Source organism: Mobula birostris, chromosome 6 (genome assembly GCF_030028105.1).
Source record: "Mobula birostris isolate sMobBir1 chromosome 6, sMobBir1.hap1, whole genome shotgun sequence".
NCBI lineage: Eukaryota > Metazoa > Chordata > Chondrichthyes > Myliobatiformes > Myliobatidae > Mobula > Mobula birostris.
In genome coordinates, this window is record NC_092375.1 from 173,091,617 (window position 1) to 173,107,952 (window position 16,336).

Here is a 16,336-nt window from a genome sequence, read left to right on the forward strand (position 1 = left end):
AATAATGGCTTTCAGAGTTAAGAACACTGGGTAAAAGCCCCTGAACTTTATTGGATCAAGCCTGTAGCCCAGCAGAAAATGTTAAGGCATTGGGAGACTTGAGTGTGGTAAGGATCACAGTACGACACAGGCCTGGCATATACCTTATTCCTGATATACCTACCGTTACATCACTGTAATTAGATATAGTGATAAAGAGAGTGCTGAGAATAGAAATAAAGTCCTGAAGGTAGATTTCAATGCCAATGCAAGTGTACCAATTCATGAAAACTGTCCCACGTTCAAGAGCCTACTTCGTTGCAAGTATTGGTATTTTTTGGCCCCATAATAATTTACAGCATGATTCTTAGCACCAAGAATTTGTAATTCTGATCTACACATTTATTTATTTCCAAATCTTGGTAATGCCACAAATTATGTCAATACCTTCATATTTGATAACATTCAGCTTGATGAAAGAAAACTAAATACACCTTTACATAAGCCAACAACTTAGGCTCATTTGGGAATAAAAGTCATCAAAAACTTTGACAAACTTCTATAGATGGCAGTGGAGAGTATACTAACTGGTTGTCTCATAGCCTGGTATGGAAGCACCAGTGCTCTTAGATGGAAAAGCCTACAAAAAATAGTGGCTATGGCTCAATCCATCACGGGTAGAGCTCTCCCCACCGTTGAGCACATCTACATGGAGCACTGTCGCAGGAAAGCAGCATCCATCGTCAAGGATGCCTTTTTCAGGCATGCATAGGTGGGCACCTCCAGTCTCCACTCAGCTTACATGAGTCACCTTTCAGCCATTTCCAACCCATCACCTGCAGCCTATCTAAACCCAATTCTCTTCCACAGACCTTGTTCACCCATCAAACCAGCTAACCTCAGCCAGTTGCTCCTAGCCTTCAGTTACCTTGTTGCCTAGGTACATTGTTACCTAGTATCGATTCCCTCTTGTTTTGTGGACCCTTGTGGCTTGTATTTTTGCGGTCTATCAATGAAGTTCTCATTCATCACTGAATTGTCTCCACTGCTCTGATTTCAGGTTCCTCTACACTTTCTGACAGGATGAGTGAACCAGTGATTGACTCAGCAAAGTTTGCTTGCCTAAAAGAAGTTATCAGCCGGCATGGTACATGATCCAGGAGCAGCAGGAACCCACTGACTGTCAATGAACTCTCCGTCTCATTACAGCAACCCATGCCAGACAACGTTCTCCCTTAGAGACCCGGATTCCTGTGCCCGAATGCTTTGATGGAATCCCAACCTGATGCCACAGCTTCCTGCCTCCGTGTGTCTTACACTCTGACCTCTGACTGTCTCTGTATTCTACAGACTGAGCCAAGATTGCCTTTGCCATCTCTGTCTTGACTGGGCGAGCTCTGATCTGGGCTGCTGCTAACTGGGACAATAAGTCCCCCACTTGCAATAAAGAAGAGGAAATCACTGCTGAAATGTGCCGGGTATTTGACCATCTGTGAAGTGGAAGAGAGGCAATGAATCAGTCACTTCCCCTGCGTTAAGACTTACACTTGGCGCTGGATTACACCGTAGAATTCAGGGCCCCCACGGCACAGTGCGGTTGGAATGCAAAAGTGCTGCTGCCCCATTTCCAGCATGGCTTCTTGGAGTGCTTGAAAGATGGGAGATGCCCACTGACTTCGAAAACCACATTACTTTGATCCTCCGTATTGACAAGCATCTTGTGGAACGATTTTCCAGATCACCAGCCAGAATCCCAGTTTCGTTCCCAGAACTATTTCAGGCTGCAGGACCCTCGCCAGTGCAGCCTCCAGAACCCACGTATTTAAGGAGAGCTTCCTTAACCCCTCAAAAGCATGAACGTTGGTGGAGAAAGAACTTGTGCACTTCCTGCAGAGTAGCTGATCACCCAGTGCACCAAATGTCCACTTAGATGAGGGACACAGCACCACCAGGTAGTGATGAGAGGCTCCTCGAGCTGGTAAGCTCCCCGGCCCCTCATTCCAGCACTATCGCCCAACACTCTCTCTCTGTTCTCCTCCATTCTCCAACAGCTCTCTGCACACAAGAGGCCCTGGTGGATTCTGATGTAGTAAGCATCTTTCTGGACCAGACTCAGTGTGTGCAGCTTGTACTCCCTACCGAGCATAGCTCCAACCCCTTCTACATCACGGCCATTGACGGATGACCTTTGGAGTCTGGGATGGTCACAGCGTGCACACAGCCTGTAGATACTGGGCCCTTATTATAATCAAGGATCCCACCCATCCATCCAGCATCCTCTACCATCGGGTAGGAGACCAAGAACGCATAAACCAAGAACGGTCAGGATGGGAATCAGTTTCTTCTCCCAGGCCATTTGGCTTCTGAACTCCCTGCTGCATCATATTTGAAGTGTCACTGGATAATCTGTTCTGTACCTGACAATATTAAATTTAGGCACTTCACTTTGTTTATTTATGTGTAAATCATCTGTAGATTTTATCCTTATTTTCCTACGTTATTGTGTGTTGAATGTGTGTTATGTGTACTACTTGTCTTTACATCCTGGTTTAGAGAAACGTTGTCTCATTTGACAGTACATGTATATGGTTAAGTGACAATAGACTTGACTTGAGCAGCGGAGAGCACCATGGGTCCATCCAATTCCTCCTTATCAACTCATCCAACACTCCTCACATCTTGGCTCTTCCCTCATGGCCCTCCCTGCGCCTGGTCATCAGTTCATTGCTGAGTTGGGGACCCGCATGCTACACCAGCTGCCTGCAACGTCAGTTGACTTCACCCCAGAAATCCGTGGGGACAGAGGAAAACCTCGACCTCATCAAATTCCCACAGGGATACCATGACGTTGCCATTGCCTTTGATAAGAGGGAGGCCAGCACCCGCCTCAGAGACACGCGACAGCGTGATCAACCTCCTCCCAGGCACCACCCCTCCCTGAGGTTGTCTGTACTCCCTCTCCCTTCCTGAGATTCAAGCCATGAATGACTACATCGCCAAAGTGCTATAACACAGCTTCATTCGACCATCCCAATCCACAGTCGGTGCAGGATTCTTCCTTAACAAGAAGAAAGATGGGGGTCTCTGTCCCTGCACTGACTACTACAGACTGAACAAAGTCAGCATTAAGAACCACTACCCTCTCCCCGGTGGATAGCGCATTTAAAACACTGCACAAAGACCAGATCTTCAGCAAACTGGATCTACGAAGAGCGTACAACCTGATCCACCTATGCCAGGAGGATAAGCAGAAGACTGCACGTACCACTCACTGGCCACTATGAATACTTGGTGATGCCTTTCAGACTCTCCAACAGTCCAGCCATTTTCCAAGCCTTCATTAACAAGATCCTTTGAGACATGCTGCACAGGTTTGTGTCTGTCTACATCGACATTCTCATCTTCTCCAACGACCTCCAAGACTAAGACCATCATGTCTGTTCAGTCCTTCAGCATCTCCTCAAAAGCCAGCTGTTTTGCAAGTTCCACATCCCAGTCATTTCATTTCTGGGTTACATCCTTTCACCCCAAGGCATTACCATGGCCGGGAGAAATGGGCATCGTTGGTGAACGGTCATGACTGCACTCCCCCCAGATGGCTACAGCACTTCTTGGGCTTCTCCAACTTCTAACAGCCTATCATCAGGAAGTACAGCCAAATCACCACTCCTCTCACCTCCCTCACCAAATCACCTACTCCATCGTTTGCTGCTAAGGACTATGCTTTTGAAGAGCTCAGGAGATACTTCACCACTGCTCCTATTTTCTACCATCTGAACCCCTCCAGACCTTCTGTGGCAGAGGTGGACACACTTGACGTGGTTGCCAAGACCACCCTAGCTCAGTGAGGACAGAAGAATCAGAATCAGGTTTATTATCACCGGCATGTGTCGTGAAATTTCTTAACTTAGCAGCAGCTGTTCAATGCAATACATAATATAGGTGAGGAAGAAAAAAAAACAAGTATATTAATAAATAAATCAATTACAGTCTACGTATATTCAATAGATTAAAAATTGGCAAAAACCAGAAATAATATATATTAAAAAAGTGAGGTAGCGTTCATAGGTTCAATGTCCATTTAGGAATCGGATGGCAGAGGGGAAGAAGCTGTTCCTGAATCACTGAGTGTGTGCCTTCAGGCTTCTGTGCCTCCTACCTGATGGTAACAGTGAGAAAAGAGCATGCCCTGTGTGCTGGAGGTGCTTAATAATAGACGCTGCCTTTTTGAGACACCACTCCCTGAAGATGTCCTGGGTACCTTGTAGGCTAGTCCCCAAGATGGAGCCGACTAAATTTACAACCCTCTGCAGCTTCTTCCGGTCCTGTGCAGTAGCCCCTCCATACCAGACAGTGATGCAGCCTGTCAGAATGCTCTCCACGGTACATCTATAGAAGCTTTTGAGTGTATTTGTTGACATGCCAAATCTCTTTAAACTCCTAATGAAGTATAGCCGCTGTCTTGCCTTCTTTATAACTACATCGATATGTTGGGACCAGGTTAGATCCTCAGAGATCTTGACACCCAGGAACTTGAAGCTGCTCACTCTCTCCATTTCTGATCCCTCTATGTGTTCCTTTGTCTTACCCTTCCTGAAGTCCACAATCAGCTACTTCACCTTACTGACGTTAAGTGCAAGGTTGTTGCGGTATATCTCACTCCTGTATGCCCTCTTATCACCATCTGAGATTCTACCAACAACGGTTGTATCATCAGCAAATTTATAGATGGTATTTGAGCTATGCCGAGCCACACAGTCATGGGTATAGAGAGAGTAGAGCAGTGGGCTAAGCACACACCCCTGAGGTACACCAGTGTTGATCGTCAGCGAGGAGGAGATGTTATCATCAATCCACACAGATTGTGGTCTTCCGGTTAGGAAGTCGAGGATCCAATTGCAGAGGGAGGTACAGAGGCCCAGATTCTGCAACTTCTCAATCAGGATTGTGGAAAAGATGGTATTAAACGCTGAATATAGTTGATGGACAGCATCCTGACATTGGTGTTTGCGTTGTCTAGGTGGTCTAAGGCCATGTGAAGAGCCAACGAGATTACACTTGCTGTTGACCTATTATGGCGATAGGCAAATTGCAATGGGTCCAGGTCCTTGATGAGGCAAGAGTTCAGTTTAGTCAAAGTATTTTATCACTGTAGATGTGAGTGCTACCGGGTGATAGTCATTAAGGCAGCTCACATTATTCTTCTTAGGCACTGGTATAATTGTTGCCCTTTTGAAGCAAGTGAGAACTTCTGCCTGTAGCAGTGAGAGGTTGAAAATATCCTTGAATACTCTCGCCTGATGGTTGGCACAGGTTTTCAGAGCCTTACCAGGTACTCCATCGGGACCTTCTGCCTTCTGCCTCTTTAAAGATGGTCTAACATCGGCCTCTGAGTCAGAGATCACAGGGTCATCTGGTGCAGCAGGGATCTTCACAGCTGTAGTTATATTCTCCCTTTCAAAGTGGATGGGAAGACATAACCAGGCGCTGCCTTCTCATGCAAGTTCAACTCTACGATGGGATATTGTGTGGCAGAGAGACCCACAATTCACCTCCATCTTCTGGCAAGCCTTCTGCTTCTTCCTCCACAGCTCAGTGAATCTGTCCTCTGGCTATCATCCGCGGACCAAAGGTTGGTCAGCAAGAGCCAATCAGCAAGTGGAGATGTATCTGGGTGCTTCAGCGACTCTAACCCTTCCAGATGGAAGAGTATCTGTTCTGGGCCAAACTGTCCCACAATCTACACACCTCTTCTGCCATGGGTATGTCACCTTTTGGTTGCTTCATGACGACCAGCCCCATTGTTCTCCGCATAGAGGCTAAGAGTGGAGAGCTCTTCTGCCAGAGCCTTGGTTTGCCTCTGCCACAATGCTTGGAAGAGGGCTCAGAGGGCTATCCTAACTGCCAATCATGCTTACTGCAGCCAGGCCCACTGCCTTCTGTGCCAAACCAGACTCCTTCGGTCTGGGGACTGTGTCTGGCCGTCCACCTGAGATCTGCCCCTGTGTACCAACACCCAATCCCCAGTTCATTGGTCCCCTCACGGCCACCCATCGCAATAATCCTGTCAGTTACCTTCTCCAGCTGTCACCATTCTTCAGGTTGACACCCATCTTCCACATGTCCTACCTCAAGTGCATTGTCCATGGACCACTCAGCCTACTCGAGCCTGCACCTCCAGAACCTAGGACAGTGGAAGGTGGTGCAGTGTACACGATTCACCAGTTGATGGATTCACATCGTCGTGGATGGGGTGTGCAGTACCTGGTCGACTGGGAAGGATATGGCCTGGAGGAGAGGTCTTGGGTGCTGTCCAGTTACATATTGAGGAGCTCCACCGCACTCATTTGGATTATCATCGACTGTCAGGTGCTGGCCTTAAGAGGGGTGGGGAGAGTCCTGTCAGGCCTGCACAGGCAAGCACCATACAGTCTCCACCCAGCTAGCAGGATTCACCTGCCATTCACTTCCAACTCATCGCCTGCAGCCTATTTAAACCCAGCTCTCAGCCACAGTCCTTGTTTCCCCATCAAACCAGCCAGCCTCAACCAGTTGCTCCTAGCTTTCAGTTACAGTATCGCCTGTGGTGTTTAGTATCTGTTCTCTCTTGTTTTGTGACCCCTCATGGCTGGATATTTTGCGGTTTATTATTAATGTCACTGTTCATCGTTGAATCGTCTCCACCACTCTGCTTTTGGGCCAAGCCTCCTCTACATCTCCTGACAACCCCATCATACAGGCCATACTCTCTTCTTACTGCTGCCATCAGGAAGAAGGTACTAGAGCCCCGGTGACCTGCACCACCAGGTTCAGGAACAGTTATTACACCACTGCCATCAGGCTCCTGAACCAGAGGGGATAACTTCACTCACACCATCACTGAACAGGTTCTACAATAATGTAAAACCAACTTGGGGACAATTGATAACTGAATAGTTTCTTGAAAAGTCAGCAGCTCACATTAATTTATTACAACTATTGTGCGACACACAATGAAACAAAATATTGCCTCATTGTTTTTGACCTTATTTTTCAACTTGTGGAGCATTAACAAGCTCAATTGTCATCATCTTCTTTGATAGACACATTGGTTGAAAATTGGCACCTGTATAAAAATAGAAATGATGGCATATTTGTATGCATTACTAACAAATAAGAGATTGACATTATCTATGTTGATTGCAATAGCATCAATCAAATTAACAAAACTCTTTCATATAGTTTTTACCATTGTTAGAAGACAGGGGCTTCTCAAGCGTTCACTTTCTGAAGATGAGCAATGTTAGTTTCCTTATAATTGATCTAGCCATTGAGGTTACCTGAGTGATGGAGTGTAACGACTGTCATGCACAAGCACACTTTGATCAGGCGCTTTCCAGGTGACAGTAGGTTTTGGTCTTCCACAGACTTTACAGCGCAAAATGATTGTCTCTCCGATAGCACATGTCAAGTCAGCCAAGGGGATCAGAAATTCAGGTGCCACTGTACAAAAAGAATATACTGAAGCTAGTGAAAATAAGATCAATACCATACAGGGTGCAAAGCATTCAATATCATCTTTAATTATCTGAATTACAATATCACAACTTCAACACCATGGATAGTTAAGGATTAACATACCTTCATGAATAAAATTTGGATTTAGCAACTGCAGCAAAAAAAAAGAAAAATTTGTTGTCAGTATAAAGAATATATTTGATGAGTTGCAACTCAAATTAAATTTTTGGTATGATAAACTTATTTGAACAGGGTAAATATAAAGCTTAAAAAAGTGATTTGAAAAAGGTACAATTTGGAATTATCTTAACAAACACTAGTTTGTTAAAACTAGAATTAGACTAGTTCAAACACTAGAATCCGGTATAAGAAGTGCACCTCAACTTGACTCACCACTGAACTGAATGACCCACCAAAAAGCATCTGTTTTTAACTGACTGGATTTCAAATGAACTTTGACATCCAACAAAGTGATCAGAGCCCATTGTGTGGGATCTGTAATAAGGCCAGAAAAGATCACAACTGCCCTCAGCCGAAGTTCAGTACCCTTTCATCTCCTTTGGGATTATGAATTTATGTGATTGTATGGAAGACTATTGATATATAGTGTATGTTATCTTTACCAGCTGTGTTCTCTATTTTCATTTCTCCTACTCCTTCTCAAATGGTCCTGGAAATGTTCCATCACAGAATGTAGTCTTTGTCCATTTTCTTACCATTATAAGACCGTAGACTTCAGATCAGCAGAACATCCACGGCAACTTCTATCAATTTGCCAACAACTTACCAAAAGCGAGCTCCACCTGTCATGATACATTACAAATGAGAGATACACCCCTCAACATGAGGACGCAACAGATCCTTGGTTGAAACTATGAGCCATAAAGACCTCTTGGACATGAGGTCTCCGAAAGGCCTCTCAGATGCAGGGGAGGCTTTACAAAGTTCAATTGTTTTAGATGACATCCTCTGGAAGAATAATGTCTCATCAGAGCATTGCACATTGTTTTTACCTTTCCCATTACCTTGCAAAGATGTTAATTCGATAGCAGTCAAATGTCTGGCTTAGTTCTTTTCCATCCACTTTTTCTTAGCATTCAGCATTAATAAATATTGATTCAATTTTTATATTTTCTGCAGAGTTACAAAAAATTTCTGATTTTGTGCAGGAGTATTACACATGACATCAGTAATGAAGTGGCTGAAGGTCTCATTCTTAACTGATTGTCCTTAGCCGCTCAATATACACTATCGAAGACTGTGCATATTTTTAGACTTCCACCAATGTGATGTCTTCTGCAGGATTTGTGGATGAACTTTAGGAGGGACTTCCTCACCCTATGTCATTAAGCTTCTATCCAATTATATAATTCAAAAATATAAAAGGAAATAAAATGTAATGTAATCTCATGAAATTATTTTAATACTTTAATTTCAATTTCCCCGCTTCTAGGAAACAAGATTTTACACTGTATGGCCTAATTTTAAATGGAACATCTTAAATGTAGCTGTCTGAAGTTAATATTAAACTACAAAGCAGAGTTTGAGGTTAATATTTCTTTCAATTAAGAATTAGGACTTTATCCCATTCTGCCACGTTTAAGAATAAACATGTTAAATGCCAAGCAACACACATAAAAGTTGCTGGTGAACGCAGCAGGCCAGGCAGCATCTGCTGCGTTCACCAGCAACTTTTATGTGTGTTGCTTGAAATTCCAGCATCTGCAGATTTCCTCGTGTTTGTGATGTTAAATGCCAAACCCTCTTTCAGAATTCTCCATAGTCATTTTATGCAAATATTAAACATTATCAACAGTGAATGAAACTGAATGGAATAAATATTCCTCACCAAGTACTTTAGATACTGACAATGCTTTTGGGGTAAAGGTGTTATTTTTCAAAAAATTATAAACTGAAAATGAAATTTGGAATTGTAAATAGTCAAAGTGCAAGTTTTGAAATGCTCATACTTTTTAATGCATTATATTTTATCCTCCATGTGCCCACCTAGGTTGTCTATGTCCCGGTCTGGGGGTTCAGCTCTGGGCTAACAACCCTGACTAGTAAAACAAAATTGTTATGGAAACAGCAATGATGAATCACCTACATTTCAGTGCAATGGTATTCCTGAGTCTTCTTCCAGGTCTTGCTAAAACTGACAGTAGGGGAAACCAATGATGAAGGAAGCCTTGAATGCTGCCAGGGATGGAGGGCCTTTGTTGCTGCCCTAAATGCCAGTGGTGTAATGGGCAGCAAGTAAGAAACATGCCATTCCCTTCAAATTTGTCTCCAGAAGTTACAAACAATTAAGCAGCAGTACATCAGCCTGGTGTTCCTTAAACAAGGTGATATCCTCGGGTATAACCCTAGTTTGCAAAGGCAATATTTTTCAGACTAAATTATTGTGGAAAATATTTTCCAGATGTAAAATCGGTAATACTCACTGGAGAGCAAATTCATGTTAAAATGAATATGAATTTTTGGAAAGTTGGTATTATTTTTTATAATGTGATACATATGGTTAATTTGTAGACATGGATATTATAAGTCATTGGAGTAAAATGAAAAACAGATTGATTCAAGGCCAGCTTCACCACTTGGCTCCACTTAAATCATCTTGAAAATGAGAGAGTCTTCAGCTTGTTTTAATTCAAGCAACTGGACCTTGCAGGGGTATTGAAACTTAATGTCGTAAATACGCTGGAGCTCAAATATGGAATGAATTTTAGATAACTTGGCCAAAAGCTGTACAAACAAGTTTGGTAGCAATTTTAAAGGTTTGAGAGGAGATAACTGAATTACTCTAATAATTCCATAAAGCTATACTACGGTTGCAAAATCTATCACTGATGGTGAACTCGAAAATGGAAGAAAGGGGGAAAGTTGTTTCAGAAAGATAATGTCTGGCACACGTAACACAGAGGACACAGCAAAATGTAGGAAATACAGGAGTGGGACCAGTGTGGATAAAAACTGAAGAGGTATTTTCAATTACCATCAACAAATCACCTGCAATACCAGAGGAAACAACACACTGGACCACTGCTACACCACCATCAAGAATCCTACCGTGCTATTCCATGCCCTCACTTTGGGAAGTCTGATCACCTGGCTGCATTTCTACTCCTTGAGTATAGGCAGAGACTGAAGACTGCAGCACCAGTAGTGAGGACCAAGAAGTCATGGACAAGGGGAGCACAGGAGCGCCTACAGGTCTGCTTTGAATCAGTGGACTGGACTGTATTCAGGAATTCACCTTCGAACCTGGATGAGTATGCTGCAGTTGCTACCGACTTCATTAAAACCTGTGCGGATGAGAGTGTGCCTACAAAGATGTACTGTACATTCCCAAACCAAAAGCCTTGGATGAACCAGGAGGTACATCGTCTGCTGAAGGCTAGGTCTGTGGCATTCAAGTCTGGCGACTCAGGCCTGTACCAGAAAACCAGGTATGATTTGCGGAGGGCTTTTTCTAACGGTGAAGAGACAATTTCGAATGAGGTTGAAGGCGACATCAGATGCACAGCAACTCTGGCAGGGTTTGTAAGACATTACTTCCTACAAAGCAAAACCCAGTAGCATGAATGGCAGCGATGCTTCACTACCAGATGAACACAACGCCTTCTATGCCCACTTTGATAGGGTGAACACAACTACAGCTGTGAAGATCCCTGCTGCACCTAATAACCCTGTGATCTCTGTCTCAGAGGCTGATGTTAGGCTGTCTTTAAAGAGAGTGAACCCTCGCAAGGCAGAAGGTCCTGATGGAGTACCTGGTAAGGCTCTGAAAACCTGTGCCAACCAACTAGCGGGAGTATTCAAGGACATTTTCAACCTCTCACTGCTATGGACAGAAGTTCCCACTTGCTTCAAAAAGGCAAGAATTATACCAGTGTCTAAGAAAAATAATGTGAGCTGCCTTAATGACTATTGCCAGGTCCACTCACATTGACAGTAATGAAATGCTTTGAGAGGTTGGTCATGACTAGACTGAACTCCTGCCTCAGCAAGGACCTGGACCCATTGCAATTTGCCTATTGCCACAATAGGTCAAAGGCAGAGGCAATCTCAATGGCTCTCCACACGGCCTTAGACCACCTGGACAACACAAACACCTATGTCAGGATGCTGTTCATCGACTATAGCTCAGCATTCAATACCATCATTCCCACAATCCTAATTGAGGAGTTGCAGAACATGGGCCTCTGTACCTCCCTCTGCAATTGGATCCTTGACTTCCTAACTGGAAGACCATAATCTATGTGGATTGGTGATAACACATCCTCCTCGCTGATGATCAACCCTGGCGCACCTCAGGTGTATGCTTAGCCCACTGCTCTACTCTCTATATACACATGACTGTGTGGCTGGGCATAGCTCAAATACCATCTATAAATTTGCTGACGATACAACCATTGTTGGTAGAATTTCAGGTGGTGACGAGAAGACATACAGGAGTGAGATATGCCAACTAGTGGAATGGTGCCGCGGCAACAACCTGGCACTCAACGTCAATATGACGAAAGAGCTGATTGTGGACTTCTAGAAGGGTAAGACGAAGGAACACATACCAATCCTCGTAGAGAGATCAGAAGTGGAGAGAGTGAGCAGCTTCAAGTTCCTGGGTGTCAAGATCTCTGAGGATCTAACCTGGTCCCAACATATCAATGTAGTTATAAAGAAGGCAAGACAGTGGCTCTACTTCATTAGGAGTTTGAAGAGATTTGGCATTACAACAAATACACTCAAAAACTTCTACAGATGTACTGTGGAGAGCATTCTGACAGGCTGCATCACTGTCTGGTACAGAGGGGCTACTGCACAGGACCAAAAGAAGCTGCAGAGGGTTGTAAATCTAGTCAGCTCCATCCTGGGTACTAGCCCATAAAGTACCCAGGACATCTTTAGGGAGCGGTGTCTCAGAAAGACAACGTCCATTATTAAGGACCTCCAGCACCCAGGGCATGCCTTTTTCTCACTGTTACCATCAGGTAGGAAGTATAGAAGTCTGAAGGCACACACTCAGCGATTCAGGAACAGCTTCTTCCCCTCTGCCATCTGATTCCTAAATGGACATTGAACCCTTGGATATTACCTCACTTTTTAAAGCACATAACATTTCTGTTTCTTGGACATTTTTTAATTTATTGAATATACGTATACTGTAATTGATTGACTTAATATTATTATTATTTTTTCCTCTTCTATATTATGTATTGCATTGAACTGCTGCTGCTAAGTTAACAAATTTCATGTCACATGCCGGTGATAATAAACTGATTCTGATTCTGATTCAGTGGTTTGAAGGAGGATGTTTCTATGGATTCAGTAATGATGTGGCTGGGACATCTTCAAAATCTTATGATTTGGAAATAGTGAATCAAGGTATGGAACAAGGTTTGCAATGATGGTGGAGATTAACTAGGGCGAAGGCATGTAGTATTTCATTCAGTAGGTATGCTGTCTTGATGGTTAAAGTATGGAGCTTGAAAAAGTTATGAAGACTTTTCACCACATAGTTCAGGCAACATGAGTTGGAGGACCAAGAGCAAAGTTAGAAAGCCCTAATTAATTAAGATAGTTTTGTTCTACAAATATTTAGAGGGAACTCCTACCATTTTTGTAAGCAGGCTGTCAGACCAAAACTATGGTAGATGTGAATCAAAGCAAAGCAACAGGGAATTCATTGGCACACACGGGAAACTAATTCCGTATGAATGAATGATGTGACCAACTGGCTGAATATAAAAAAGAAAAAAACTATGAGTTATCCTGGAAGTAATTGAATGAGACACCAAGAGCTAAGATGCAGTTGTGCATAGTATTATGCTATTCCAATGAGGCAAAAAAGAAATAAAATTGCTTTAATAAAATATCTCATTACATCCTCAGTGTTTTTGAAAGTATTTTGCACCAATGGATTTTCTTTGAATAGAAGCTTCTATTATTTTAAGAATTCTGGCTGGCAATCTATGCCAACAATTGGGGGAAAGATTAAACATAATTGGTGTCATAAGAATCACCTGAAGAGGCCATTCAGTCCCTTGTCCCCTTGCAGGTGAAACAGAAAACTGTCCCACCTATCCCACCTTCCAGAAATTGATCTATAGAATTGCAGTCCAGTGCTCTTCCATTACACATGCAGACAATTTCCAAATGTGTTGAGAGATTTCTACCTTCCTTTTATGCAGTAATTTCCAGACACTCTACTGCCCTCTGGGTGAAATTTGTTTTCCTCAACTCCCCTAATCCTTCTATCAATCACTTTATACCTCTGCTCTGTGCTGTTCAGCACTTTGCAAAGTCCTTCCTACTCATTCTCAGGAGATTGCTGCTAGTTGATCGTGTGGATAGCCAGCGGCTTTATCCCAGGGCGGAAATGGCTAACACGAGGGGGCATAGTTTTAAGGCGCTTGGAAGTAGCTACAGAGGGGATGTCAGGGGTAAGTTTTTCACACAGAGAGTGGTGAATGAGTGGAATTCATTGCCAGCGATGGCGGTAGAGGCGGATACAATAGGGTCTATTAAGAGACTCTTAGATAGGTACATGGAGCTTAGAAAAACAGAGGGCTATGCGGAAGGGAAATTCTAGGCAGTTTCTAGAGTAGATTACATGGCTGGCACAACATTGTGGGCCGAAGAACCTGCAATGTCCTGTACATTTGTATGTTCTATGTAGTTCTATATACAGGTTGAGTATCCCTTATCTGAACATCCAAAAATTTTCGAATTCTGAAATATTTTTGAGTGCTGACATGAGGTCACAAACGGAAAATTCCACAAGGTTCCCAGGCAATGCTCAGGTCTCTGCATAGAAACATAGAACACCTACAGCACAATAGAGGCCTTTCGGCCCACAAAGTTGTGCCGAACATGTTCCTACCTTAGAAGATACTAGGCTTACGTATCACCCTCTATTTTTCTAAGCTCCATGTACCTATCCAAAAGTCTCTTAAAAGACCCTATCATATCTATCTCCACCACCGTTGCCGGCAGCCCATTCCACGCACTCACCACTCTGAGTAAAAAACTTACCCCTGACAACTCCTCTGTACCTACTCCCCAGCACCTTAAACCTGTGTCCTCTTGTGGCAACCATTTCAGCCCTGGGAAAATGCCTCTGACTATCCACACGATCAATGCCTCTCATCATCTTATACACCTCTATCAGGTCATCTCTCATCCTCTGTCTCTCCAAGGAGAAAAGGCCGAGTTCACTCAACCTATTCTCATAAGGCACGCTCCCCAATCCAGGCAATATCCTTGTAAATCTCCTCTGCACCCTTTCTATAGTTTCCACATTCTTCCTGTAATGAGGTGACCAGAACTGAGCACAGTGCTCCAGGTGGGGTCTGACCAGGGTCCTATATAGCTGCAACATTACCTCTTGGCTCCTAAATTCAATTCCACTATTGATGAAGGCCAAAACACCGCACACCTTCTTAACCACAGAGTCAACTCTGCATTAGATAGTTCTGAGAAGTGACCTCACATGAACAGAAGGGAATGAAAAATAGAAAAACACTGCATAAAGGGAAAATGAAGATCTCGACCCTGTATTGAAAAAGTGGATTTTTCAGCATTGGAGTGAACATATGCCACAATGGTATGCAGAATATGAAACAAGCAAAGACATATCACATGATAAACTGAAAATTGAAGGTAATTGTGAATATTCAGCAGGCTGGTTGCAGAAATTTAATAGGAGGCACTGCATTAAATTTTTAAATATTTGTGATAATGTGTCTACTGATCACAAAGCAGCAGAGAAATTCATTGATGAGTTTGTCAAGATAGTTGCTGATGAAAATCTAACACCGGAACAAGTCTACAATGCTGATTGTTTTTATACCTTACATAAAACCTAAAAAAATTTAAAATACAAACACAAGGAAATCTGCAGATGCTGGAATTTCAAGCAACACATATAAAAAATCCTGGTGAATGCAACAGACCAGGCAGCATCTATAGGATCCTGAGACAAAGGGTCTCAGTCCGAAACATCGACTGTACCTCTTCCTATAGATGCTGCCTGGCCTGCTGCATTCACCAGAATTTTTTATGTGTGTTGCTTAAAATACAAATACAGTGCACTGTAATCTTTTAATCAAAACATGGCATTGGAGGTGGAAACTCGAAGCTTGTCGTTGTCTGTTGTTGTTCAACAGCTGATCCGGGTATTCTCCGATACTATGCTGCTTTTGTTACCCTGCACACATTATATTCTCATTATATTAATAGTATGTAATAATTTTTATTGTTAACTACATGTGTGATGAACAAGTGCATAATAAAGACTGCTAACCGGTAGCACATAAGTTCAGAGCTGGAAATGATGGCAATCCCAAGCTATCTCATTATATATTCCAAAATCTGAAACACTTTTGGTCCCAAGCATTTCAGGTACGAGGTACTCAATTTGTCTCTCCACAGCTCCCTCTTGTGTCTAGGTAAAAAAACACAGCCTGTCAAGCAACACACACTAAATGTTGAAAGGAACAGGCAAAATCTATGGACGAGAGTACAGTTGACATTTTAGGTCCAGACCCTTCAGCAGGACCGGAGAAAAAAAAGATGAGCAGTAGATTTAAAAGGTACTCATCATGTTGTTTTCTCCTGTCCTGCTGAAGGGTTTTGTCCGGAAACATTGACTGTATTCTTTTCCATCGATGCTGCCTGGCTTGCTGAGTTCCTCCAGTATTTTGTGTGTGTTGCTTGGATTTCCAGCACCTGCAGATTTTCTCTTGTTTGTGACAACCTATCCAATCTTTCCTCATAGTTAAAACCTTCAGAAAAAAATTATAACTTTTCTTCACTCCTCCTCTAGAGCAATCACATCTTTCATGTAAAATTGGGACTA

The 16,336-nt window shown here is 43.1% G+C and overlaps 1 protein-coding gene across 1 annotated transcript in view; it reads right to left on the minus strand.

Annotated features, from left to right (window-relative positions):
- Positions 1-16,336, minus strand: part of kalrna (kalirin RhoGEF kinase a) — a 734,185-nt gene that overhangs the window by 29,353 nt on the left and 688,496 nt on the right. The window contains exons 53-54 of the mRNA XM_072261937.1: positions 7,600-7,627; positions 7,299-7,461 (exon numbers count right to left, since the gene is read on the minus strand). Of these exons, the coding sequence (XP_072118038.1) occupies positions 7,299-7,461; positions 7,600-7,627 (191 nt within the window). The remainder of the gene's footprint in view (positions 1-7,298; positions 7,462-7,599; positions 7,628-16,336) is intronic.